The following is a 24,766-nucleotide window of genomic DNA, read 5'->3' as shown; positions in this document are numbered from 1 at the left end:
GACCCAGTGCTTCACACATGCTAGGTAAGTGCTCTACAACTGAGCTGTAACCCCTGCTCCAGGTTAACTGCTTTTTTTTTTTTTTTTTTTTCAGTGCTGGGGACTTGAACCCAGGGCCTTGGGCTTGCGAGGCAAGCACTCTACCAACTGAGCTATATCCCCAGCCCGGTTAACTGCTTTAATGTGAACCTTTAAATGACATTTTATAGGCAATTATTATGTAATATTATTACATAATAATAATGACCAATTGTTATTTTTTCTTTTTCAGAAGCAGGGTCTACATTGTCCAGGCTGATCTCAAATTCCTGGATCCAAGAGATCATCCGCCTCAGCCTAAGCAGCTGGAACTGCAGGCGCTTTCCGTCACCTGGCCTAATGACCAATTATTGATTGTTGGTTCTTGCCAGAAGTAGGCTTTACAACACACTATTTCATCTAATCCTTATAGAACCTTTAGAAGCAGGTGAGATAAACCCCGTTTAATGTTTTAAAGCTGTAGCATGCACATAGCTTCTAAGTGGCAGGGGCAGCATCATATATGTTGACCTCCTGAACCCTAAACCCCTGAACTTCTGCAACGGAGCTTCCAAGTTTTATGAGGGAAAGAGTTACTGAGGGAATCCAGAGCAGGAATCACAAAGCGGGGGCTGTCTGAGCCACGCCTCAAAGGTTAAAATGTTGTGCCAGATGGTAACAGCTGCAGTGCTAACACTTAAACCAGGTACCAGGCCCGTTTTACATTTTAACATGTACTGATTCCAAGGCCGGCATAAACACCATAGGCACTATTATCTCCCCATTTTGTAGATGAGGAAACAGGCCTGCAGAGGTTAAAGACCTCAAGCAAGGGCATCACAGTTGGTCATTTCACGGCTCCCTTCCGTGAGTGGAACATATGCACACGCCTGCCCGTGTCAAGTGGCTGTGGTGTCTCCCCACAGGCTGAGCACACTTCCTCTCTACAGTCAGCCAGGCCTACAGAGGGTGAGTGAGCATGACCCATACCAGTTCTGCCAGGAGCTTTAAGACCTCACGCTTGAGTGGATGAGCCTCTTGTTCTTTCCCGCTGCCAGGACATAGTTTCATAATAGCTTGGGTCCCAGAATGAGAAACCATGAGGAAGAGACCCAGAGCCCCAAACTTGCCTCAAACTTGCAATCCTCCTTCATCAGCCTTCCAAGATGCTGGTATTGCAGGTGTGTACTACCACACCAGGCACTGACTAGGTTTTTAAAATAAAACCCTAAACCTAGAACTACCATTTTTATTTTTTTGGTACCAGGCATTGAACCACAGAGTGCTTAAACATCAATCCACATCCCCAGCCCTTTTTATTTTTTGAGACAGGGTCTCACTAAGTTGCTTAGAGCCTCACTAAATTTCTGAGGATGGCCTCAAAATTGTGATCCTCCTGCCTCAGCCTCCTAAGTCATTGGGAGTACAGGCATGTACCACCATGCCCAATTTTTAAAAAAGAAAAAGTTCTTAAAGAATTCTTTACAGACGTTGACGAAGTGCTAGTAAGATTCATCTAGTTAAAAAGAGAGCAAAATACCTTCTTTCCCCTGAGTTCTTGGAATCAAACCCAGAGCCTCAGGCATGCTAGGCAAGTACTCATCCAGAGCCACATCCCCAGCCCTTTTTATTTTCTTGTTAATTTATCTTTTACTTTACAGGATCTTGCTAAGTTGCCAAGGCTGGTCTCAAACTTGGGATCCTCCTGCCTCAGCCTCCTGTGTCACTGCTGATGCCTTCAGGATTCTTTTTTTTTTTTACTTTTTTTTTTTATTTTTAGTTGTAGATGGACACAATACCTTTATTTATTTATTTTTATGTGGTGCTGAGGGTCCAACCTGGTGCCTCAAACATGCTAGGCAAGCGCTCTACCACTGAGCTACAACCCCAGCCCCTAGGAATATTTTTATCTTTACAAAAAACATTCCTTCTTATGTAAAAGAGATGTTCTGAATAAACATCTGAATATAAAACAAACATTTTTAAATACAAGTATTTTAAAAAATGTAGAGAAATATCTATAAAAAAGACAATGATAAAATATTACTCTCTAAAATATTATAAAGAATAAACTCAGATTCATACCATGTTTGAATTGATAATGAGCAACAGAGGAACATATTCTGTACATGTGAATATACAGAAAAAAGCATATCCTAGACATTAAAGAAATGTTCATTTTACACAACTTTGCATTGCTATTAAATTAACAAAAAAAAAAGTCAAACCCAAAGGTGATGGAGAAAAATCTGTGTATTACTGTTAACTGGCTCCATCACTGTGGTTTCCTTGTTTTTTTGTTTTGTTTTGATAGTACTTTGTGCATGCTGAGCAAGCTCTTTGCCACTGATGTATAATCCTAGCTGCCAGCTCCACCATTTTGAAGAACAACCCGGTAATGCATAAGAGCCACTTCAGGGATTAGACTAAAATTTCTTTTTTTTCCTCCCAGTATTGGGGATTGAACCCAGGGGTACTTTATCACTGAGCTGTGTCATTTTTTGATATCCTAGTTTTGTTTTGCTTTTTAGTTTGAGACAGTCTAGTCAAATTGCCTTGAAACTGCATTCTTCCTCAGCCTCCTGAGCAGCTGGGATTACAGGTGTGCATCACCCTGCCTGGCCCAATACATAAAATTTTTAATACCATAATGAATAACTGTCAAAACTGGGCCCTACATGCAGAGAGAATAGATAAGTAAATTACAATATAATGATACCATAAAATGCTGAACAGTCATTAAACAAAAAATTAATGGAAACATTTACAAATTAAATGAAGAAACATGATAGCAACAATTCATGTAAAAAACAGTGCCCTGCCTGTCCAGAACAGTAGTTCAAATAAAGCTTGTATAAATACTGAAGTAAGCATAGTGGCTCATGCCTGTAATCCCAGTGACGCAGGAGGCGAAGGCAGGAAGATCACAAGTTTGAGGCCAGCCTCAGAAACTCAGCAAGACCCTACCTTAAAATTTAAAATATTAAGGTTAAGGTCTGAGGATGTAGCTCAGTGACAGAGCACACTGAGTTTAATTGCTAATAACAAAACAAAAAACCTGATGTATTAATAATAATGATAAAATCAATAGACTTGTTAACATAATATTCCAATATTCTAACAGGTCTGTAATATTTTGAAAATAAAGGAATCTATTATTTCAGAAGGAAAACCAACACAACAGTCAGTTTGATTTGGGAGCAAAAGTGATAAATTTTTCCCCTTCACAAAGACTAAACAATTTAGAGAAATTAAACACAGATATGAAAATTCCTTAGTATACTGCAAAATAGGTTTTCATTTATTTTTAAGATAAAATTCCTTGCGGTATTATTCACATACAAAACAATGCACCCATTTTAAGAGAATACTCCTGGTATCCCTTCTGGGGTAACCCTAACTAAGGGGGCTGAGTGGGACCAGTTGTCATTTACAGGATGCTGGGGCAAGAGCTCACCTGCTGCAGTCTTCAAAAGTGAGATCTGAACCAGCTCCTCACCAAGGCCCCATCCTGCCTGGTATCAAGAACTTTCCTTACCTCTTATACCAAGGTTATACCCACCTGTGCACTACACAGGACCCCTGATGTCAAGGACTCCAGCATATGCGCCAAGCACCAAAAAAACAGGAGAAGCAGAAGGTTTACACTGTTGGGTGTAGGGCCTGCCCCTGGGCTCCTTGACTGTCAGGGAGTGTGAACTTTGGAGTTAGGCCCCAATATCTATAGGCGCTAAGCCTGCTTCCTTGCTGGTGTCTTTGCAACATGAAGATAAAACTTAAGAGAGACAACCCCCAGGAGGCCCAACCTGGGAACTCACTTTACTCCGGCCACAGTTGTCCTAGTTGTCACTCTGGACACCAGCCATTCAGGATATCACTTGCTGGCACACTGTATCCACTCTTGCCCTAAAAGGCATAACAACCCAAAATGGGCAGGTGGAGCTATAGTGTATTTACATGGAAAGCTCCAAAGTGCCTTCTATTGGGGTTGAACATACAGCCTCTCTCAGGGTCGTGGATCCTCACCATGTTTTCTGAACAGGGCCCAGATAGCAAAGGCACACATGCCATCACAGCCCCTCCCCGAGTGTCAGGGGAGCTGCCAGCTCAGTCTGAAACAATATGACAAAGGCACAAGACCCATCCTGCGGGGCTCCTTTGTCTTCCACATCCCAAACAGTCCAAAGGAGCCTCGGTTGCCCCTAAATCAGGTCACAGAACAGCAGGAGACATTCCTCTGGCAAAAAAGGACACACTCCTGTCCAGTATCTTATACTGATAGGTGAGGCTCTGATCTCGCCGGGCTGTGGGCTTCGATGGTCTCCTCCAAAGGATCCTCAGCTGCAGAGGGAGAAGAATGAAAGAGGGGCAGTCACCGACTGTGAACCCTGCTCAGCCCACTTTATGACTACCTATTGAGGCTCCTTCGAGATCTTAGTCAGGTGTGCCGTACAGTAATGGGACCAACTTTTTTTTTTTTTTTCGGTACCAAGGAGTGAACCCAGGGGTGCTTAACCAATAAGCCACATCCCCAGTCCTTAAAGTTTTTAAATTTTTTTTTGTTTTGAGACAGGGTATCACTAAATTGTGTAAGGCCTCACTAAGTTGCTAAGACTAGCTTTGAACTTGTGATCCTTCTGCCTCGGCCTCCTGAGCTGTTGGGATTAAAGGTGTACACCATTGCACCTGGCAGGCCCAACATTTTTTTGGGGGGTGGGGGTACCATGGATTGAATTCAGGGGCACTTGGCCATGTTCCCAGCCCTATTTTGTATTTTATTTAGAGACAGGGTCTCACTGATTGCTTAGTGCCTTGCTTTTGCTGAGGCTGGCTTTGAACTCGAGATCCTCCTGTCTCAGCCTCCCAAGCTGCTGGGATTACAGATGAGTACCATGGTGCCTGGCCAACTTTTTTTTTTCTTTTTAGATATATATGACAGTAGAATGTACTTTGACATGGCATACATATATACTTCCCACCTTTGTGGTTATTCATCATGTGGAGTTACACTGGTCGTGTGTTCATATAAAAACGTAAGAAAGGGCTGAGGTTGTGGCTCAGTGGTAAAGCACTTGCCTAGCATGTGTAAGGCACTGGGTTCAATTCTCAGCACTGCATATAAATAAAAATAAAGGTTCATTAACAGCATATATATATATATATATATATATATATATATATATACACACACACACACATACACACACACTATTTTTTTAAAGACCTATGCTTACAAAAAAAAAAAAAAAAAAGAACATGGTAAAGTTATGTCCAATTCATTCTGTCTTTCCTATTCCCATCCTCACTCCCTGGGACCAACTTTTATTAAACTTATTCCCAACTAAAATTAAAGGCTTTCCCCTCCATTACAAAAGTAACATTTGCTTGTTACAGAAAACGTGAAAGCAAAAGAAAAAAGTATTTTTATGCATTTCCATTTTTTTTCTATGCATAGTTTTGTACTTGTTGGCTAGACTAATTTTGAAAATCAACACACGAGAATTTGTACAATCAACTCAGGAAGACTCAGGAAGACTAGATATTTATTCTTTGTTTTGTGGTGCTGGGATTGACCAAATATAGGCTGTGCTGGTGCTCAACCACTGAGCAGCCCTAGACACTAATTCTGAAAATTCCACGGACTGAAATGCACAGGTGACAGACCTGAAAGGGACCACAGGTGCCCCACAGAACCCTCTCATGCTGTGCCACAGGCACCAACCCAGCATTTCTGGACTTGCTTATTTGCTGAATCTACCAGATTTGGCTCTGAATGACTGTGGGTCAAAAGGAGAATGGCTGCTGGGTCAAGAGTAGTCAACATGAAGTTAACTGGAAGCTGTGGTGGAGGCCCAGGGATGATTCCAACAGAGAAGCTGAGAAAGGTGCAGAACCACAGCAGCCCATTTACAGGGGCAGAGGCTGGCTTCCCTCCTAGCTTCTGCTTAAGTACTGTGCTCTGGCGGAGGCAGTAGTGGGGGCAGCAGCAATGCCAGTCCATGGGTATAGACTCCCTAAGTCTTCATTTTCAAAGGAACAGCATTAACTAGAATATGCAGAGCAATTTTGCTGTCATTTGATATCACAGCCCCTGCAATTCACTCTACACAGCTGTCTCCTCTTTAGGAGACCTCTACTTTGTTCACAAATGGGACCACTGTAAAACGTGTGCCCTGGTTCATGAGGGTAAGCACTATCTAGCACAGGTCTCTGACTTGTACCAACATAACTTCTGAGGCTTCCCTTCCATCTGAAAGAATGTCCCAGGCCTGGATTTCCCCGCTCAGACCTGACGCCCTCCCTGTATAGTTCCGGACTCATGAGCATGGGGCAAACAGCCCACTGCCAAGTGAGCCCCTGGCATCAGCCCCTACATACCTGTCCATGCACATCCTTGCAGAAACCGGTGGCCAGGCCCTCAGCCCTCAGGATTAGGTGGCTCTGATGACTGAGGCCATACAGCAGGATGTTGTTCTCCTCATCCTCAGCATCTCCACTATCATGTACCAGGGCCACCACATTTCCCTGCATCAGACACAAGAAAGGAACACAAAGGTCAAGGAACAGCAGGCTCTCAGTGTCTCCACCCCTGCACATCCTCCCACAGATAATACTCCCTGCTGTGATGACAGTCAGCCCCTTAGCAAGAAGGACTCCTGCTAGGCTGGAGGACCCTAATTCTAATCATCCACTGGACATGGTCACCAGCAAGCCCAACCTGTAATTCCAGCTCAGTTCCTCTAAAACCAAGCTTACACTATAGTCTTCAAAATCAGCTCAGTGTCCTCAATTCTTTAATATTATAACAAGTGCCACCATTCTGCCAGGTCCCAATTCATCCACTCAACAGTTTCCTGAGTACTTACTGTGTACCAGACACCACAACAGGGATAAAAGATGAGGCTCTGGAGATAGACAGATGTTGAAAATACAGGATGACAAGTCCAGGAGAGAGGGAATAATGGGTGCTGGGGTGCACAAAGGAGACACATCCTGTCTAGTCCAGGGGAGGGGTCAGGAGGTGAGCACATCAGACCTGAGTTTTCAAGGGCAAGTAGGAGTTAGCCAAGCAGAAACAGTGGGGCAGGGGTTGGGGAGAATGGGTGTGGTGGCAGGACCCTGTAATGCCAGCAATTTTGAAGGCTGAGGCAGGAGGATTACAAGTTCGAGAACAGCCTAGGCAATGTAGGGAGACCTTGTCTCAAAACAAAAAATAAAAAGGAACCAGGGCTAGGGATGGCTCAGTTCGTAGAGTGCTTGCCTTGCAAGCACAAGGCTCTGGGTTTAATCCCCAGCACCACAAAAAAAGGAGCCGGGCATGGTGGTGCACGCCTTTAATCCCAGCGGCTCTGGAGGCTGAGGCAGAAGGATCACGTGTTCAAAGCCAGCCTCAGCAAAAGCAAGATGCTAAGTAATCAGTGATCCTGTCACTAAATAAAATACAAAATGGAGCTGGGGTTGTAGCTCAGTGATTGAGTGCCCCTGAGTTTAATCCTCAGTACCACCAATACAAGAAGAAAAAAAAAAGTGAAAGCTTGGATAATAAGTTCTTTCAAAGAAATTCTACCCAGTTGTATTGACTTTTTGAATAACAAAACATACCGATACTGTATTATTTTATGAAACAGGAATTACCAGAGTGTGAGTGGCAGGGAGACAAATTACATATAAAAATGTTCACAACTACATAGACTCCCTAGGAACACAGGCATTGGAGGGAGAAAGACAACAATTACCTTTTGCTAGAGTACTCTTTATATAGTTTCTTTTTTCTTTTTTTTTTAAACTAAACCTATTTTACTTTTTCAACTAAAAGAAGTATTTTTACAAAAAGAGAGTAATAGAACAGAGCAAGCTGAGCTGCAGAAGGTGGCTTTTACCACCTCCTTCCCTCCCCTTTCCCCCCTCACTGTGCCCTCCTGCTTCCATCCACCCACAGAACCTTAGCTCCGTGACAGAGCCAGGACAACCTTGGGAGTTCCCGGAACAGCTCCCAGGCAGGCTTTTGTACACAGGTGGGGTTCAACATGCTCTGCTAGTTATCCACTCTGTTAGTTAACTCACTCAGCACATCTCTCCCCCTACTCCCAACTCCCAGCCAGACGGGGCCCACACCATCGTCCATGGGTTCCCACAGTTCTACTGAAGAGTGGCTGCTGTGCTAGATGGTGTGCTGGTTGCACAAGCTTCACCTCACTCAACTCCAGCAGTCAGGTACCTGTGAGGTAGGTGGTCGGTCTACAATCACTGTCAAAAATCTCTATTAAGGCAAAAATCACTAGTTTTGCCTCATAAATCAAGATAATCTTATCTCCTATACTTTCTTACACTTTAAATTTGTTGTTATTGTACTGAGGATTGAATCCAGGGCCTCATGTATGCTAGGCAAGCACTCTACCACTGAGCTACTTTACTAGCCCTTTTTATTTTTATTTTTAATCTTTTTTTAAAGGCTATGATTTTTTTTCTTAGTTGTAGATGATCACAATATCTTTGTTTTATTTATTTATTTTTATGTGGTGCTGAGGATTGAACCCAGTGCCTCACACGTACCAGGCATGTGCACCGCCACTGAACTACAACCCCAACCCCTTATTTTTTATTTTTTTAATACCTTTATTTTGTTAATTTTTTATGTGGTACTGGGGATCAAACCCAGTGCCTCACATATGCTAGGCAAGTGCTCTACGACCGAGCTACAACCCCTACCCCCCTTTTTATTTTTATTAAATTAAATTACATTACCCAGGTTGCTCTTGAATTCATGAACCTCCAGCCTCGGTCTCCCAAGACTGGGATTACTGGCATGTGTCATGGTACCTGGCTGCACTTCACAATTTCTATTTTTATTTTTTTATTTTTTAAAAAATATTATTAGTGGTAGATGGACACAATACCTTTATTTAATTTATATATATGTGGTGTTGAGGACTGAACCCAGTGCCTCACACACGCTAGGCAAGCACTCTACCATGGAGCCACAACCCCAGCTCTGCACTTCACAAGCTCTAAAGCAGTTTAGTGTGAAGCCCTGGGCCCAATCCCCAGTACCTCACCCACAAAAAAATAACCTATAAAGTAATCTATACCCTTTATCTCAGCAGATCTTCAAAATACATGAAGGACTAATAACATCCCAGGGCATGGGCTATGACTATATCAGTGCCACTGAACACAGTGCTAGTCATTCCTTTTGTTTTAAGGGATTATTTTTTAGCAACAGCAATAGGGGAAACCAGGTGGGTGGACCATGAATTCTGGACCTGCCAGAGGAAAGGTAAGTCAAACCCCAAGCAAATGAACGATCACTGTAAGCAAATGAGCCTGAACCTGTCTGGACTCAGAGGTCACAGCTGGAAGGCACAGAGAACAGTTCCAGTAGTACCTTTAGCTCCTGGCACACGGTGGCTCTGCAGTAGTGAATGAAGTCCAGCACGGCCACTGCCCCCAAGCCTAGACTCAGCAATACACTGAGGTCATCCACCAGCAGCACTGGACACTTCCAAGTAGTCTCCCCATTATCCACGGGCTTCAGGGCCTCCCGCACAAACTGATACAATGGTTCCAAATTCCCAGCACTGGCCTCCCTGGAGACATGAGACAAAAATCACCAGAGCTCATTTTCTCTACAAATGTTTATGTGGGACCAAGTGGCGCCAGGAAAGTACCAGGAGAGGGAAAGAACTATATCACAGTTCTTGGCAATCTGGAAAAGAAAAGGCATGCTCATGAATAAGTTTTTCTCCAATTCAAATATTTCCTGCAGCTAGTAGGTACAAAGCACTGTCCTAGAAATTGGGGGGCACAAAAATGAACAGTTGCTGGGCACCTTAAGAGACACCATACAAGCCAAGTAGAGTAGTGCACACCTATAATCCCAGCTACTCAGGAAGCAGAGACAGGAGGATTACAAGTTCAAGACCAGCCTCAGTGACTAGTGAGATCTTGTCTCAAAATAAAAATATAGAAAGCTGGGGATGGAGCTCAGTGACAGAGTGCCCTGGGATTCAATTCCTAGTACCAAAGGCCCGGGGGCGGGGGGGCGGGGGGGACACAGGACACACACACACACACACACACACACACACACACACACACACCATACAGCTTCTCAACCCAAGAGTTTATTGTTCATCCAGGCCAGGCACAGTGGTGCATATCTGTAATCCCAGCAACTTGGGAAGCTGAGGCAGAAGGACTGTAAGTTCAAAGCCAGCCTCAGTAATTCAGCGAGGCCCTAAACAACTCAACAAGACTCTGTCTCTAAATAAAATATAAAAAGGGCTGGAGATGTGGTTCAGTGGTTAAGCATCCCTGGGACCAAAAAAAGAAAAGAAGAGTTTATGGACTGGGGTTGTAGTTCAGTGGTAGAGTGCTTACCTAGCCTAGGTGAGGCACTGGGTTGAATTCTCAGCACTACATAAAAACAAATAAATAAAAAAATAAAGGTTAAATTCTGGGAGAAAAAAAAAAGAAAGAAAAAAGAAAAAAGAGTTTTCTGGCATCTAGAAGATTAGACTGGATTAAGGAGGCAAAAGAAGACTTCCCAGGAGGTCATATGTGGCTATAAAAAGTTAAATAGGTCAGGCACAGTGGCACAGGCCTATAATACCAGTTACTTGGGAGGCTGAGGCAGGAGGATCATTAAGTTCAAGGCCAGCCTCAGTCACTTAGTGAGACTCCGTCTCAAAATAAAAACTAAAAAGGGGCTGGAGATGTAGCTCCGTGGTATAGTGTCCTCAGGTTCAATCCCTAGTACCGAAGGAAAAAATTTGTTTAACAGCAATTCAGGTACTTTAATGGTAAAGGGCAGTGGTCTAAGGGCTGCTTCTATGCATAACAGATCTGACCTCTTTATGATACAAGCTGACCCTTCTCCTTCTGAATGCCCCCAGCAGTCAAATCCCAGCAATGGGTAGAGGAATGAGCTCCCAGGATTGGGTTATCTTTCCTAACAATGAGGACAACCCCCCACACCGTGGGATTGGTATAACTAGCCTGATCAGATGAAGGAACCCAGGGTTAGAGGTACTAAGGGATGTGTTCAAGGTCACATAGAGAGTAGGGAATACAGCCTTTTAGTTCACTGTACAAGGGGGTCCCTAAAAGAGGGAGGCAATAGTGAGAGTTCATAAGAACTCCTGATGAGAAGTAGGGAAAATCAATCTCAGATCTGTGATTTTTTAAAATAATTAATTAATTATTGTTGTAGAACTGGGAATTAAACCTAGGGGCACTCTATCACTAAGCTACATCCCTAGCCCCCCCGCCTTTTTAAAATTTTTGTTCTCGTAGATGAACACAATACCTTCATTTAATTTATTTATTTATACGTGGTGCTGAGAATCAAACCCAGTGCCTCATACATGCTAGGCAAGTGCTCAACCACTCAGCCACATCCCCAGGCCATCCCAAGCCTTTCTTATTTTTAATTTTGAGACAGGTTCTTGCCAAATTGCTAAGAGCCTTGCTAATTCACTGAGACTGGCCTCAAACCTGCATCTTCCCCTCAGCCTCCCAAATTGCTGGGATTACGGATGTACTCCATCACACCTGGTTATTTATTTATTTATTTATTTATTTTTTGCGGTGCTGGGGATCGAACCCAGGGCCTTGTGCTTGCGAGGTGAGTACTGTACCAACTGAGCTATCTCCCAAGCCCCCTGGTTGTATTTTTTATTTTGATATAGGGTCTTGCTAAGTTGCTCAGGTTGGCTTCAAATTGCAATCCTCCTGCCTCAGCCTCCCAAGCTGCTGGGATTACAGGTCTGCATCATTTTACCCACCTAACCCTGTGATACTGAACACCAAAACAGGTGATAACAAATTTTTTCTTAGAAAAGCCAGATAATAAGTAGATAGTAACTATCTGGAATTGTGAGTTACATAGACTCTGTCACAACTTGTGCACTATTGCCGTAGATCAAAATAGCCACGGACAATATGCGAACAAAATTTGTAAAACAATATGCAAATAAAAAAATACGCAAACAAAATTAAAAAAAAAAAAAAAAATGTCGCTGTTCAAAGGCCCTTAGTTTGCTGATCCTTGTATCAAGGCAAGAGCAAAGCAAAGTTGTGCATGCTATGGCTCTGAGCCAGGGTTTGAAAAAGAGTAAAGCATGTTGTTCTGCCCAACTCCCAGCAAATGATGCTTTCTGTGGTCTCTGGGACAACTGTGTTACCTTGGCGCCATGCACTTACTTTTACTTACTTTTTTTTTTTTTGGTACCTGAGATTGAACCCAGGGTCACTCAACCACCGAGTCACATCCCCAGCCCCTTTTTATATTTTATTTAGAGACAGGATCTTGCTGAGTTGCTTAGGGTTTCACTAAGTTCCTGAGGCTGGCTTTGAACTCACAATCCTTCTGCTTCAGCCTCCTGAGACACTGGAATAACAGGTGAGTCATAGGTTTTCTAATAATGCTGCAACACCAGGTGAAGTGTCAGATCTAGAAGCTAGTTCTGCCTCCTACACAAGAAGGAATCACATAGCAACCCTTTTCTGGGTCCACCTGTCAGGTGTGCACTCTGACCTGAGAAACTGCAAGGGATGTGGCTCCTCCTGATCCTGGAAGAAGACGTCCACTGAAGACTTGAGACCCTCAAGGAATATAAGCTGCCCACGTTCCCGTGCCATGGTCAGACTGACACCCTAAACATGACAAAAAGAACAGTGAATTACTGTGCCTTATAAGGGAACACATCAGAGAGGCTAGATGCTAGCTCACAAGAAAGTACAAGAGAGATTCTGAACTCTGCAAATGTGTGCCTGTCTACTCTTCATACAAGTTCACGCCTTCTTCTTCCTGGGTATTCCCAGCTCACGATCCTAATTCTGTTTTCGGACATGCATTTCCACTTAATTGTCACATTTTTAAGAACTTACATTATTTTTCTTTAACACATAAATACACACACACGCAAATTTTATGATTAAGCGATATTGCTATTTTTGGTTTTCTACTTTTTTCTTTGAAATTTCTCCTAAGGTTGCCCAGGCTAGCCTTGAACTTGCAATCTTCCTGCCTCAGCTTCCCAAGTTGCTGGGATCATAGGTATGTGCCACCATGCCCGGTGGAGAACTTACTCATAGAGTTCTTACTGTTTTTCAGGGAAACTAATAGTTGCAGTCTATGAGTTGTGTCCTTTTTTTGTTTTGTACTGGGAATCAAATCCAGGGGCACTTTACCATTGAGTTACAGTCCTAGCCCTTTTTTTTTTTTTATTTTGAGATAGTCTTGATAAATTGCTGAGGCTGGCCTTGAGGTTGTGACCCTCCTGCCTCAGCCTCCAAACTGCTGGGATTACAAGTGTGCGCCACCTCACCTGGCTTAGTTGTGTTCTTTTAAAAATCTCAGAACCTGGAGATCACATGCCACTGATGCAGGAAAGAGGGCCAGATGAAACCAAAGGCCTGGCCCTTTTGCCTGCGTCATCATTTTCCAGATTTGACCTTTCACCCATTGTCTTATTCACTTATTGCTGACTTTAATTGTGCTTATTTTTATAAACACATACATTTAAAAATAGAACTTTGTATTACTATGGTTAATTAAAAACTGGTATTAAACCAGGTGTGGTGGTGCAGGCTGGGGAGGCTAAGGCAGGAGGATCACAGGTTCAAAGCCAGCCTTAGCAATTTAGCAAGACCCTGTCTCAAAATAAAAAATAGAAAGAGCTGGGGGTACCAGGCATGGTGGCTCATACCTGTAATTCTAGCAGCTTGTGAGGCTGAGGCAGGAGGATCACAAGTTCAAAGCCAGCCAGCAACTTAGTGAATCCCTCAGCAACTCAGCGAGACCCTGTCTCTAAATAAAATATAAAAAAGGGCTGGGGATGTGGCTCAGTGGTTAAGTGCCCTTGTACCAAAGGCTCAATCCCTGTTACCAAAAAAACAAATGTTATTGAGAGTTGAGGAATGAGGCTCAGTGGTATGATGCTTCCTCTACATTCAATTTCTTTTTCTTTTTTCTTTATTTTTTTTTTAATTTTCTTTCTTTCTTTTTTTTTTTTTGCATACTGGGGAGAGAACTCAGGGGCACTCAACCACTGAGTCACATCCCCAGCTCTATTTTGTATTTTATTTAGAGACAAGGTCTCACTGAGTTGCTTAGCGTTTTGATTTTGTTGAGACTGGCTTTGAACTTGTGATTCTCCTGTCTCAGCCTCCCAAGCTGCTGGGGTTACAGGTGTGCACTACCATGACTGAACTTCCCCTGCATTTAATTTCTAGCACTGCAAAAAAAAAAAAAAAAAAAAAAAGCAGATCCCTAGGCCTGATTTCAGATGTCCATAATGAGGGCAGGGCCTGCATTGCAATGAACATTTGACAATGGTGTTGCATTCTAAATATGTACCCCCTGCTCCACCTGTGCAGAAACAGATCACATGGAACTCTTCAGACTTCCCATGCCTGAGACCAGGTCTCAACTGCTCATTCACACACCAAACATCAAGTATCTTCCACCATCCCACATTTTGTGGTCAGAGAACTGCCCCTGACAGGGGAAAAACAAAACAAAAAGAGACTCCTGATTCTCACTTTGCTCTGGCTGGCTCATTACCCATGTATTTAAATAAATGCAATAACCTGCCACAAGCATGGAAGCTCACATTCCACATGCCAGGTGCTAAGCATGCCTTTCCTGCTGGGCTAATGACCACTCAAAGATAGAAGGAAAAGTGGTCAATCTGGATGTGAGAGTACACAGCATGCTCAGCCTGAAGCAGAGGCTGGGGCCTGGAGACATGCCTCGGTGACCTGGAATGCAAAGCTGGTCCTTACAGGGCAGCTCTCCCCGAACTCATGCCCTCACCTCCAATACAGGAGTTTCTTCCTATCTGGAGGACGGGAAGAGATCACCCTTCTCTTACCCCTCATTTATTTCTCCTGAACTCAGAAAAGGCAATGACTTGGCCTAACAGTAAGACTCACATTTTATTTTTTTTATTTTTTATTTTTTTTGCGGTGCTGGGGGTTGAACCCAGGGCCTTGTGCTTGCGAGGCAAGCACTCTACCAACTGAGCTATCTCCCCAGCCCAAGACTCACATTTTAAAAATCACTGTGGGGCTTGGACTGTGGCTCAGTACCAGAGGGCTTGTGTAGCATGTGCAAGGCCCTGGGTTCAATACATAGTACTGCAAAAAAAAAAAAAAAAGAAAGAAAAGGTGGCTTGGTTCCCTCCCTCTCTAAGGCTGGATCATAGGTTATGGCTCCAGCTAGGGGAGGAAGTTCACTGGTCTTGACTATGCTATTCTCATCTGACTTCATCTGATATAGGTGAGGGACAGGCAATAAAAAGCACCTCTCCCCACATTTGAGTCTCAAGTCCTAGAGGGAGAGACAGTAGGAAGCCACCATCCCCCACGTCCTTCTTTGCTAAATTCTCTACAACCCAAACAGGAAAGCCCAGTCTTAGCCCACACTCACACATGCATGGCACACATTCTCAGTCAGGAACCTCATCATGGAGGTCTGAAATATTTACCAGCTTCTGTCCCACAATATTGTAGTGACTGAAAGACTGGACGAGTGCCACAAAGCAGACTTTACAGTTAGCTGGAAAAGAAAACAAGCTGATTTTTAATAATTCCTTTGCTTATAATCTGTGTCACAAACTTCACAACTCTGGAAAACAACAGCACTGAGGCAGATCTAAACATCCAGAGGCCTTGCAGCCTGACATACCTAATTTGCATCTAAGATGTACTTCTCCTCATATTTAATAGTTGTGTCTTATTTCATTGATTCTGACATGCATTTATTAAGATTATTACTGTTTGTTCTATTGTGTCTTTTTCAACTTTTTTCTTTTGTTTACTCTTGGCATACAGGAATGTAATTAATTTTTTATTTTTTGGTAGGGAGGATTGAGCCCAGGATTGCTTGACCTTTGGGCTACATCCTCAGCGCTTTTTATTATAAGACAGGGTCTCACTAAATTGCTTGGGGCTTCACCAAGTTGCTGAGGCTGGTCTTGAACTTGTACTCCTCCTGCTTCAGCCACCCAGGTCTATGGGACTACAGTCATGCACCTCAGCACCCAGCACATATTTTAAACTAGTCTTATATCCAACAGAAAATCAAAAGACCACAAAGTCTCCAGTTACCTAATTGTAAGAGTCCTAATAATTTATCTATAGATTCTATTGCTTTTTCTATACTGACAATCCCATCATCTGAAAGAGAAAATCACTTTTCAAAGTTTGTCAAAGGTCTACTTTATATCCTGGTCTGGCACAGTACATACTCAAGGAGAATCCATTGATAAATGAGTTTCTTTTTCTTTTTCATTATTTTCTTTTTCTAATCTACTTCCAAATGTGAATTGCAGATATTCTTTAGGAAGAAGCAACTGCTGCCAGGGAAAAGTGTCAGTGGGTTCAAGTATCCAGAGACTTAAAAACACACAAGGACGAGGGAGCAATTAAGTCAGGAGGCTATAGAAGGACCTCAGTGAGGTAGTGTCTGCCCAGCAGCTGGAGAAGGGGAAGGTAGGACATGGATACAGTGAGCACATGCCACTCTTTGAAAGAATGAACAAGATGGTTCAATAATCTGTTCCTAATAAAATAGCCCCCTGGTTACTAAGACACTAAAGCCCTGATTAGTTTTACTACTTAATTAATTTTGCAGTACTGTGAATTGAACTTAGGACCTCAGACATGTAAGGTATGTACTCTACCATGGAGCTCTAGCCCCATGGTGAGTAAATACCTTTTAATCCCCCAGTACTGGGTATTGAACCCAGGGTCTTGTGCTTACTAGGCAAGTGCTCCACCATGAAATTATAGTCTTTTCTATTTTTTAATTTTTTAAATTTTTATTTTTCAGTTGTAGGTGGACACAATACCTTTTATTTATTTTATGTGGCGCTGAGGATTGAACCCAGTGACCCACACACACTAGGTAAGTGCTCTATCACTAAGCTACAACCCCAGCACCCACTAAATTATATTCTGAGCCTTTTATTTTGAAGCAGGGTCTTGCTAAATTGCCCAGGCTGGTCTGGCACTTTTGATCCTCTTGCCTTAGCCTCCCGAGTAGCTGAGACTACAGGCATGTGTCAGTAAAGGCTCCTCCCGTTGCTTCCTAAAAGCTTTTCTTTCTCCTTTTTCTTTTCTTTCTTTCTTTCTTTCTTTTTTTAGTTGTTGATGAACCTTTATTTATTTGTTTATTTTTTATTTATATGTGGTGCTGAGAATCAAACTCAGTGCCTTACACTTGCTAGGCAAGTTCTCTACCACTGAGCTACAACCCCAGCCCTCCTTTTCTTTTTTGCCTTAGGTTTTTCTGCAGAATCAATGAGAGTCATACCTTTGAGGTAGAAGGAAAGAAAATGGTGGACAAGGAAACTGCCATCTGTCTTGGCATCACAAAGTAGAGTCATTTTCCCCTAAAAGTTAAGAGGACACAAAAAGGTGAATTAGAAAGGTGGAAAGACATCAGCCCACTATAGAAATACTGGATATCACCTAAATTTCTACACTTAGACAACTAGAATGTTGGGGGTTTTTGGTACTTAGGATTGAAACCAGGGGCACTTTACCACTGAGCTACATCCCCAGCCCTTTTTAGAATTTTTTATTTTGAGACAGTCTTGCTGAATTGCTGAGGGCCTTGCTAAGTGGCTGAGGTTGGTCTTGAACTTGCAAATCCTCCTGCCTTGCCCTCCTGAGTTGCTGGGATTACAGGTGTGCACCACCATGCCTGGCTAGAAAATGTATTTTTAAATGATAAATATGCTAAACTTACCCAAAACAAAGAAAATAAACCACAATTGTGGGGGAAAACACCAATGGCTAAAGTTATGAGTATTAGGCTATTCATGATGGGCAAGCAGATCTCAGCCTTCACTTTCCCAAGGCAAAACAGAACAAAATTCCTTCTCTTTCCACTCCTCACCTTAGGGACTCAGGAATCAGTCTTGGGGAGAACAAAATCCTTAGCAAAGGATGTGCTGACCATCAGGTGGCAATGAATCAGATTGCAGGATAGGAAAGGACCTTCAAAAAGGTCTTCTGACACAACTTCCTCCCTATTTCTAATTCTAATGTCAATTCTGTCCAGTAAGGTGGGGGAGAGGGGAAGAAAGTTGTTTACAGAGACCAGCAATAACAAAGTTCTCCCAATGGCCTGCTTCAAGCTGGGTTCAAATCATGGACAGTCTTTGGAAATACCTCTAAGGTAGCTTCTGCAGAGTCTGGCTGCCCTACCCCAGCCAACTCCAGTTCTGTCAATGACAGGAAACATCAGGATGAAGTGAATGACACATGCCATCTTCAAGTTGTATGACTTTAGGCAAGTGCCTAACTTCTCTGGGCTTTCATTTTTTCGCTTATAAAATAAGAAAGTTCATACTCTCAGGCTTTGAGGGTTACCCCCCAGTGCTGTCATTTCCTGATGCCATTTCAACCCTCACTCTGGTCCAGGCTGAGGACTTTGGAAGTGCCCTAGTAACTGGCAAAGTAACCAGCGCCATCTGGAGGCTTGGACACAAGAGAATTGCTGGATAACCAAAATCCACAAGCATCTATTGAAAGCTACAATTTGCCTGACACTATGGAATCTTAAAAAGGCTCAACACACATTGGAGTCATGGTTGCCTGAGATAAGAGACAGGCAGATGTGAACAGTGGGAACATAAGGTTAAGGGAATAATTCTATAAACTGGGCCCACATGTTTTCTTTTAAAAAGCAAGTTACCTACAGCCCTGCCTGCTTAAGTGGACAAGATATGTTACATTCCTCAGCAAACTACCTGTTATCTGCAGGAGAAATGCAGGCCCAAAATAATTCTGATAAGAAAAACACAAGTTACCACGAAGTGGTCATTTTTGTGACCCTTTCACAGACCAGTTCCCTGAACTCAGAAAGATAAGAATAATTCCCCCTAACCATAAAATCTTTTTTGGGGCGCGGGGGGTACTGGGGACACTCAACCACTGAGTCACATCTTCAGTCCTATTTTGTATTTTATTTAGAGACAGGGTCTCACAGATTTGCTTAGCTCCTTGCCATTGCTAAGGCTGGCTTTTTTTTTTTTTTTTTTTTTTGTGGTGCTGGAGATCGAACTCAGGGACTTGTGCTTGCAGCGCAAGCACTCTACCGACTGAGCTATCTCCCCAGCCCTGAGGCTGGCTTTGAACTCTCCATCCTCTGGCCTCAGTCTCCTGAGCTGCGGGGATTACAGGTGTGCAGCCACCAAGCCCGGCTTAACCATATAATCTTTAAGAAAGGTTCCAGTCAGTCAGTCAGCATGGGCCAAAGTGACCTAAACTTGGCATGGCAATGCGGACTTGAATTTCTTGTCATCCTGCTGTCAGTCAAAATTCAAGAGGTGGACTTGGGCTGGGACTCTCTGGACAATTCCGTGGGTCCTGCAATAAAACTAGAAGGCAGGAGAGGCATGTTGTCCCTTTCCTGAGAGGGCTCACTCTCTCCCTTTAGTGTGTCCCCTTTCTCCTTTCCTATCCCTTCTAATAAACTCATGTCTGTTACTGAGCAACATGTCTGAAATCTGACTTGATCACAAGAATTGGGGGTTGAAGGAAAAGGGGCGGGGGGCTTCGCGCTGCCTCAATTGCCCAGAAGGCCTCTGCTCTGTAACACCTAGAGAAGTCCACCACTTCATTAGGTTATGGATTAAGCCAGATGTGATCCTGGAAAACGTAGGTCCCTACATTAAATGTAAAAGATTCCCAGGTGGGGCTGGGGATATAGCTCAGTTGGTATAGTGCTTGCCTTGCAAGCACAAGGCCCTGGGTTCAATCCCCAGCACCGCAAAAAAAAGAAAAAAAAAATTCCCAGGTGTCGCGGAGTGTGAGAAGGGTGGAGTAAACGGCGGTCAGGCTGTGGCGCCGCAGGCTGGCTTTGTGCAACCCCACCAGACACCACGATACAGGAGCAGTCGCGTTCAATGGGACCAGCGGAGCGCTCCGGGACAAGGCAGGACTCGAGGGAGAAGATCTGCCTCGCTGTCCTCTCAGAACTCTACAACCTCTCCTGGGCGCCAGGGGCTCCATCCCAGTGGGCACACAAAGGTCTCCCCAGTACGTGTCTATAAGTTAAGCCAACCCGACCGTCCGATAAATTGTCTTTTAAGGGCACGCATGGACTTTGAGGGTTGAGAGACAGTCAAAAAGCACATCTCTCGCGGACCTAAGCTCGGGAACAGGCCTCTCCGCACTACAACACTCAGGATACAGGGACAGACGGCCCTCGTGCCGCCCCTATCATGCGCCCTACGTCCCGGATGCAGTCTTCCGTCACGCTCCCAGGACCCGCCCCCTTCCGGGCCGCGCGACATCTTACCTGCTCCACCCTGGCAGGGGTGGTGTTCAGAAGGCTATTAAGTTCCGGGAACATTCCAAGCTCGGGTGACTGGAGTTGTGGATGAGAAACCGGTGCTGTAGCGGCGCTGGAGGCCGCAGAGCAACACACACCTGCGAGCACACCACTGCGCGATGCGCGCGCATATGCAACGCCCCTCCTGGGAACTCTGCCGCAGCCAATAGGCGGGCGCCTCGGCCGCTACCGGCGCAGGCGCAGAAAATGCGTCGTGTCTGGGGAGGCGGAGCGCTCCATCTCAGCCGCTGGCCTGCGGCTCCCAGCGTTGCGGTTCCCTCGTGGTTTCTGGCCTCCAACCTTCTGTACGGTCCTTGCTCCCTGCCTGGCCTTGGCTCTCCGCGTTTGGCTGTCAAGGTCGCTGCGTCTCACACTGGCAGAAGCTTGGCTGTGTTAAGAACTAGAAGAGAGAAGAAATCCGCCCTCGCGGAAGGCAAAAAACAAAACCATTCACTGAATTTCACCTCGAAGAGCATTGTGGAGAAAAGCACAAGCCGCGTGAGGATGAGTGGAGTAAGGGTTAAAGAGGTGTGCAGAGCAGGCTTCGCCAGCACGGAGATTGAAACGTGCTCTTGCCCCTCCCCGGGGTCTTTGCACCGAAATTAACGTTTTACCAAAAATTCAGCTGATTTGCCCGGCCTGGTGGCACACGTGTGTAATCCTAGCTACTCCTGAGGCTGACAGAAGGATCCCAAGTTCGAGGCCAGCTTGGCCAATTTAGCGATGAGGTTAGGGAAACAGGTAATCAGAGTAGGAAAAAATGTTGAGGGTGGATAAGGAGAACCGACCTCAGGATCACCGTTTGAGGTTTGCTCCAGCACGTCAAACAAAGTCAGTTTCCTAAAAGGGACAGAAGACTCCATTCTTACAAAAATAAGACAACTACACAATTCAGCCTGAGCACGCACATACGACTAATAAAATCTCGAGGACAGGGTACGAGGGGGCAGTCAATTTCCCCTCCTGGGCCTTTAAAAGAAGGGATATCAAGAGACCCTGGTGGCACTCTTGCCCCAACCATACAACCATACTCTCCATTGGGAGCTTTTTTTTTTTTTTTCTTTAAGATGTTTAGACCTTTATTTTATTCATTTATTTATATGTGATGCTGAGAATCAAACCCAGTGCCTCACACATGCTAGGCAAGCGCTCTACCACTGAGCCACAACCCCAGTCCGTTGGGAGCTTTCTTAAACTTCTGAACCTTAACTTCCTTAATTTCTGCTTGCTTGCTTGCTTATCTTAGAGTTCACGTGTTCATTCTTCACCTCCTTGGAATACGAAGGGATTCTCATTTCTACCAGTAACAGCGAGACCCTGTCTCAAAAAAAAAAAAACAAAAAAAAAAACAAAAAAAAAACTGAACCGGTAGCTCACTGGTAAAGTGTCCCAAAGTTCATCCCCAGGATTTGGGGGCGGGGGGATTCAGCTGATTTTAAAATCCCCACCTCCTTCAGCTCTTTCCTCAGATGCCATTTATATCTCTCATACTCTATATCCCATTTAGCCTCAGAACATCAGAGACACCTGTGATTCCATCAAAGTCAAGTTTGTGGACTCATTGCACACCAGTGGGGCTCTAGAGCCTGCCACTAAAGGGAAAGAGACTTGTTTGAGGATTTGGAAAGCGGGGGAGTTCAGGTGAAGTTAAAGGAAGGGTGTTTTCATAGGCTCAAAGCCAAGCACAGCTGTGTGTAAAGGGATCACTATCTGGCCTGGACCTCAAGTAGCAGGATCCAGGGTCCTGTTTCTGTGGAAACTGACAAGTTTAAAATAGATAAGGAATGCAGTCACTTATCCAAAGCTCTGCACCTGAAAAGGAAATCAAAGCCCCTTCTCTGTATCTAAGTGACTTAAAATCATCAGCCAAAAATGGGCTGTAAGAGAGAAAACCAGGAGTCAACCTGGTGCTCACAGCTGTCTTTTGTGTTTGTTGAGCATAAGCAATTTCACAAAACATCAGCATCAGGCATATTGTAATGGAACACAACAAAACTAGACCATCCTATAATCATGTTGAACACAAAACATGTACATTGTCCAACTTACAAACTTCCAAACATCCTTCTCCCAGCTAATAAAACTTCTGCTTCTTTACCAATCACAACTTTAACCTTACTATACCCTCCCTGACAGATAAGATTTATTAAAATACCCAAATACAGAATTAACCCACTTTCTGAGCGCATTCATTCCTATTCTGTAAACCCGCTCCAAATCACTTAAGAAACCCAAATTCTATCATTATTTTCTAATATATATATGTTTTTTTTGGGGGGGGGTACCTGGGATTGAACCCAGGGGCACTTAGCCACTGAGCCACATCCCCAGCACTTTCTACATTTTATTTTTTAATTATTTTTTATTTTAATTATTTGGTACCAGGGATTGAACTCAGTGGCTCAACTACTGAGCCACATCCCTAGCTCTTTTTTGTATTTTTGTGTCAGAGTCTCACTGAGTTGCTTAGGGCCTCACTTAGATGCTGAGGCTGTCTTTGAACTCAGATTTCTCCTGCCTCAGCCTCCAGGAGCTGGTGGGATTACAGGTATGCACCACCACGCCTGGCTGTTTGTTTTATTTTGAGACAGGTTCTCGCTAAATTGCTTAGGGCCTTACTAAGTTGCTGAGGCTGGCTTTGAACTTGAGATCCTCCTACCTCAGCCTCCCAAGCTGCTGTGATTACAGGAGTGTGCCACCAAGCCTGGCTTTGGATTATCTTTTGATGAGTCAAAGTTTAGCAAATATTTTCTTTACTGTTTGAACACACTGAATCTTCCTTAAGAAATGCTTTCTAGCTGGGTACAGTGGCGCACACCTGTAATCCCAGCAGCTTGGGGAGGCTGAGGCAGGAGGATTGCAAGTTCAAAGACAGCCTCAGCAACTAAGAGAGGCCCTAACCAACTCAGTGAGATCCTGACTCTAAGTAAAATACAAAATACGGCTGGGGATGTGGCTTAGTGGTAGAGTGCCCCTTAGTCCAATCCCCAGTACCCCCCGCCCCCCAAAAAAGAAAGTCTTTCTATCCTAAAGTTCATAAATATATTCTTCTTTATCTTCTCTAAAAGTTATAAAGTATTTCTTTACACAGTTACGTTTTTAATCCATCTATAATTGACTTTGATGTGACAAAGGATATAGATCAATTTTGTAGTTCAAATGCTGCAATTAGCCTTGTTAGGAATTTTATTTGTGTTGTATTAAATCTTTAGATACAATTGGAGGAGAATTTGTATCTTTTAAAAAAAATTTTAGTTGTAGATGAACACAATAACTTTATTTTATTTATTTATTTTAATGTGGTGCTAAGGATTGAACCCAATGCCTCACACATGCTAGGCAAGCACTCTACCACCCAGCTACAACTGCAGCCCGAGAATTTGTATCTTAATATAAAACAGTGATTCTTGATCTTGCTCTTGCCGTGTGCTGGTGTTGGAGGACCCTCCCTGCTTCAGATTTACCAACATCATGAATCAAGAAAAGTTAGCCAAACTTCAGGCTCAGGTCCAGATAGGGGGCAAGGGCACAACTCGTAGAAAGAAGAAGGTGGTACATAGAACAGCTACAACTGATGACAAAAAGCTTCAGAGTCCTCTAAAAAAAAAAAACTGGCTGTGAATAATATAGCTGGTATTGAAGAGGTAAACATGATTAAAGGTGATGGAAGAGTTATTCATTTCAACAATCCCAAAGTCCAAGCTTCCCTATCTGCTAATACTGGTCATGCAATTAGCTTGCAACTACTGGTCATGCAGAAGCCAAACCAACCACAGAAATGCTTCCTGGAATATTAAGTCAGCTTGGTGCCCACAGCTTAACAAGTCTTAGAGAAAGTTAGCTGAACAGTTCCCATGGCAAGTGTTGAACAGTAAAGCACCAAAACCAGAAGACATTGATGAAGAGGATGAAGATGTTCCAGATCTTGTAGAAAATTTCGATGAAGCATCAAAGAATGAAGCTAACTAAAATTCTTTTTGATATTTTGAAGCTGGCATGAACTAGATTTAACAAATCAGGGGGCTGGGGAGATAGCTCAGTCGGTAGAGTGCTTGCTTTGTAAGCACAAGGCCCTGGGTTCGATCCCCAGCACCCCAAAAAAAATAATAAATAAATAACAAATCAGCTATGTGGTTCCAAAGTTTTACAGACATGGAGAACATCACCTGTTACTAGTTCAGCGATATAAATATTTTGTATATTAATAATGCTGTTTGTTCAGCATTTTTCAGTCATTTCATTTTGCATTTTGCATTTCTTCTCAGGATCTATTCCTTTGGTCAAAATATGAAGTATTGGTGCAATTTGAGGGTGTTTTGGTTTTTACTTCTTTTTTTGTTGTTGTTTTGTTTTTGGTTTTTTTTTTTTGGGGGGGGGGAGTGCTGGGGATCAAAC

The 24,766-nt window shown here is 43.6% G+C and overlaps 1 protein-coding gene and 1 pseudogene across 2 annotated transcripts; one reads left to right on the top strand and one right to left on the bottom strand.

Annotated features, from left to right (window-relative positions):
* Positions 1–1,837: 1,837 nt before the first annotated feature.
* Elp6 (elongator acetyltransferase complex subunit 6) lies at positions 1,838–20,497 on the bottom strand. 2 transcript variants are annotated; one of them, XM_047532370.1, is made up of 7 exons: positions 20,339–20,497; positions 17,342–17,420; positions 15,513–15,583; positions 12,557–12,675; positions 9,404–9,605; positions 6,397–6,543; positions 1,838–4,359 (listed from the first exon to the last, which is right to left on the bottom strand). In XM_047532370.1, the coding sequence occupies exons 1-7, from the start codon at positions 20,390–20,392 to the stop codon at positions 4,231–4,233; spliced, it is 801 nt and encodes a 266-aa protein (XP_047388326.1). In that variant the 5' UTR covers positions 20,393–20,497; the 3' UTR covers positions 1,838–4,230. The 2 variants fall into 2 exon arrangements, with proteins under 2 accessions (XP_047388326.1, XP_047388327.1); XM_047532371.1 differs by lacking the exon at positions 15,513–15,583 and having other exon boundaries at positions 20,339–20,388.
* Positions 20,498–23,842: 3,345 nt separating this feature from the next.
* Positions 23,843–24,302, top strand: LOC124969434 (transcription factor BTF3 homolog 4-like; annotated as a pseudogene).
* Positions 24,303–24,766: the final 464 nt, after the last annotated feature.

This window comes from Sciurus carolinensis, chromosome 17 (assembly GCF_902686445.1).
Source record: "Sciurus carolinensis chromosome 17, mSciCar1.2, whole genome shotgun sequence".
Classification (NCBI taxonomy): Eukaryota; Metazoa; Chordata; class Mammalia; order Rodentia; family Sciuridae; genus Sciurus; species Sciurus carolinensis.
Note: the sequence above shows the minus strand (reverse complement) of the source record. Positions and strands in the feature narration are given on the sequence as shown.

What these genes read in the sequence shown, in the direction of transcription:
- Elp6 (XM_047532370.1), bottom strand. Translation starts at nt 20,392, where the DNA reads ATGTTCCCGGAACTTAATAGCCTTCTGAACACCACCCCTGCCAGGGTG. An exon ending in TCTTTCCTTCTACCTCAAAG is followed by an intron (nt 15,584 to 17,341) that starts GTATGACTCTCA and finishes TTTCTTTTCCAG; the next exon opens with CTAACTGTAAAGTCTGCTTT. An exon ending in GCAAGGATGTGCATGGACAG is followed by an intron (nt 4,360 to 6,396) that starts GTATGTAGGGGC and finishes CTCCCTCTGCAG; the next exon opens with CTGAGGATCCTTTGGAGGAG.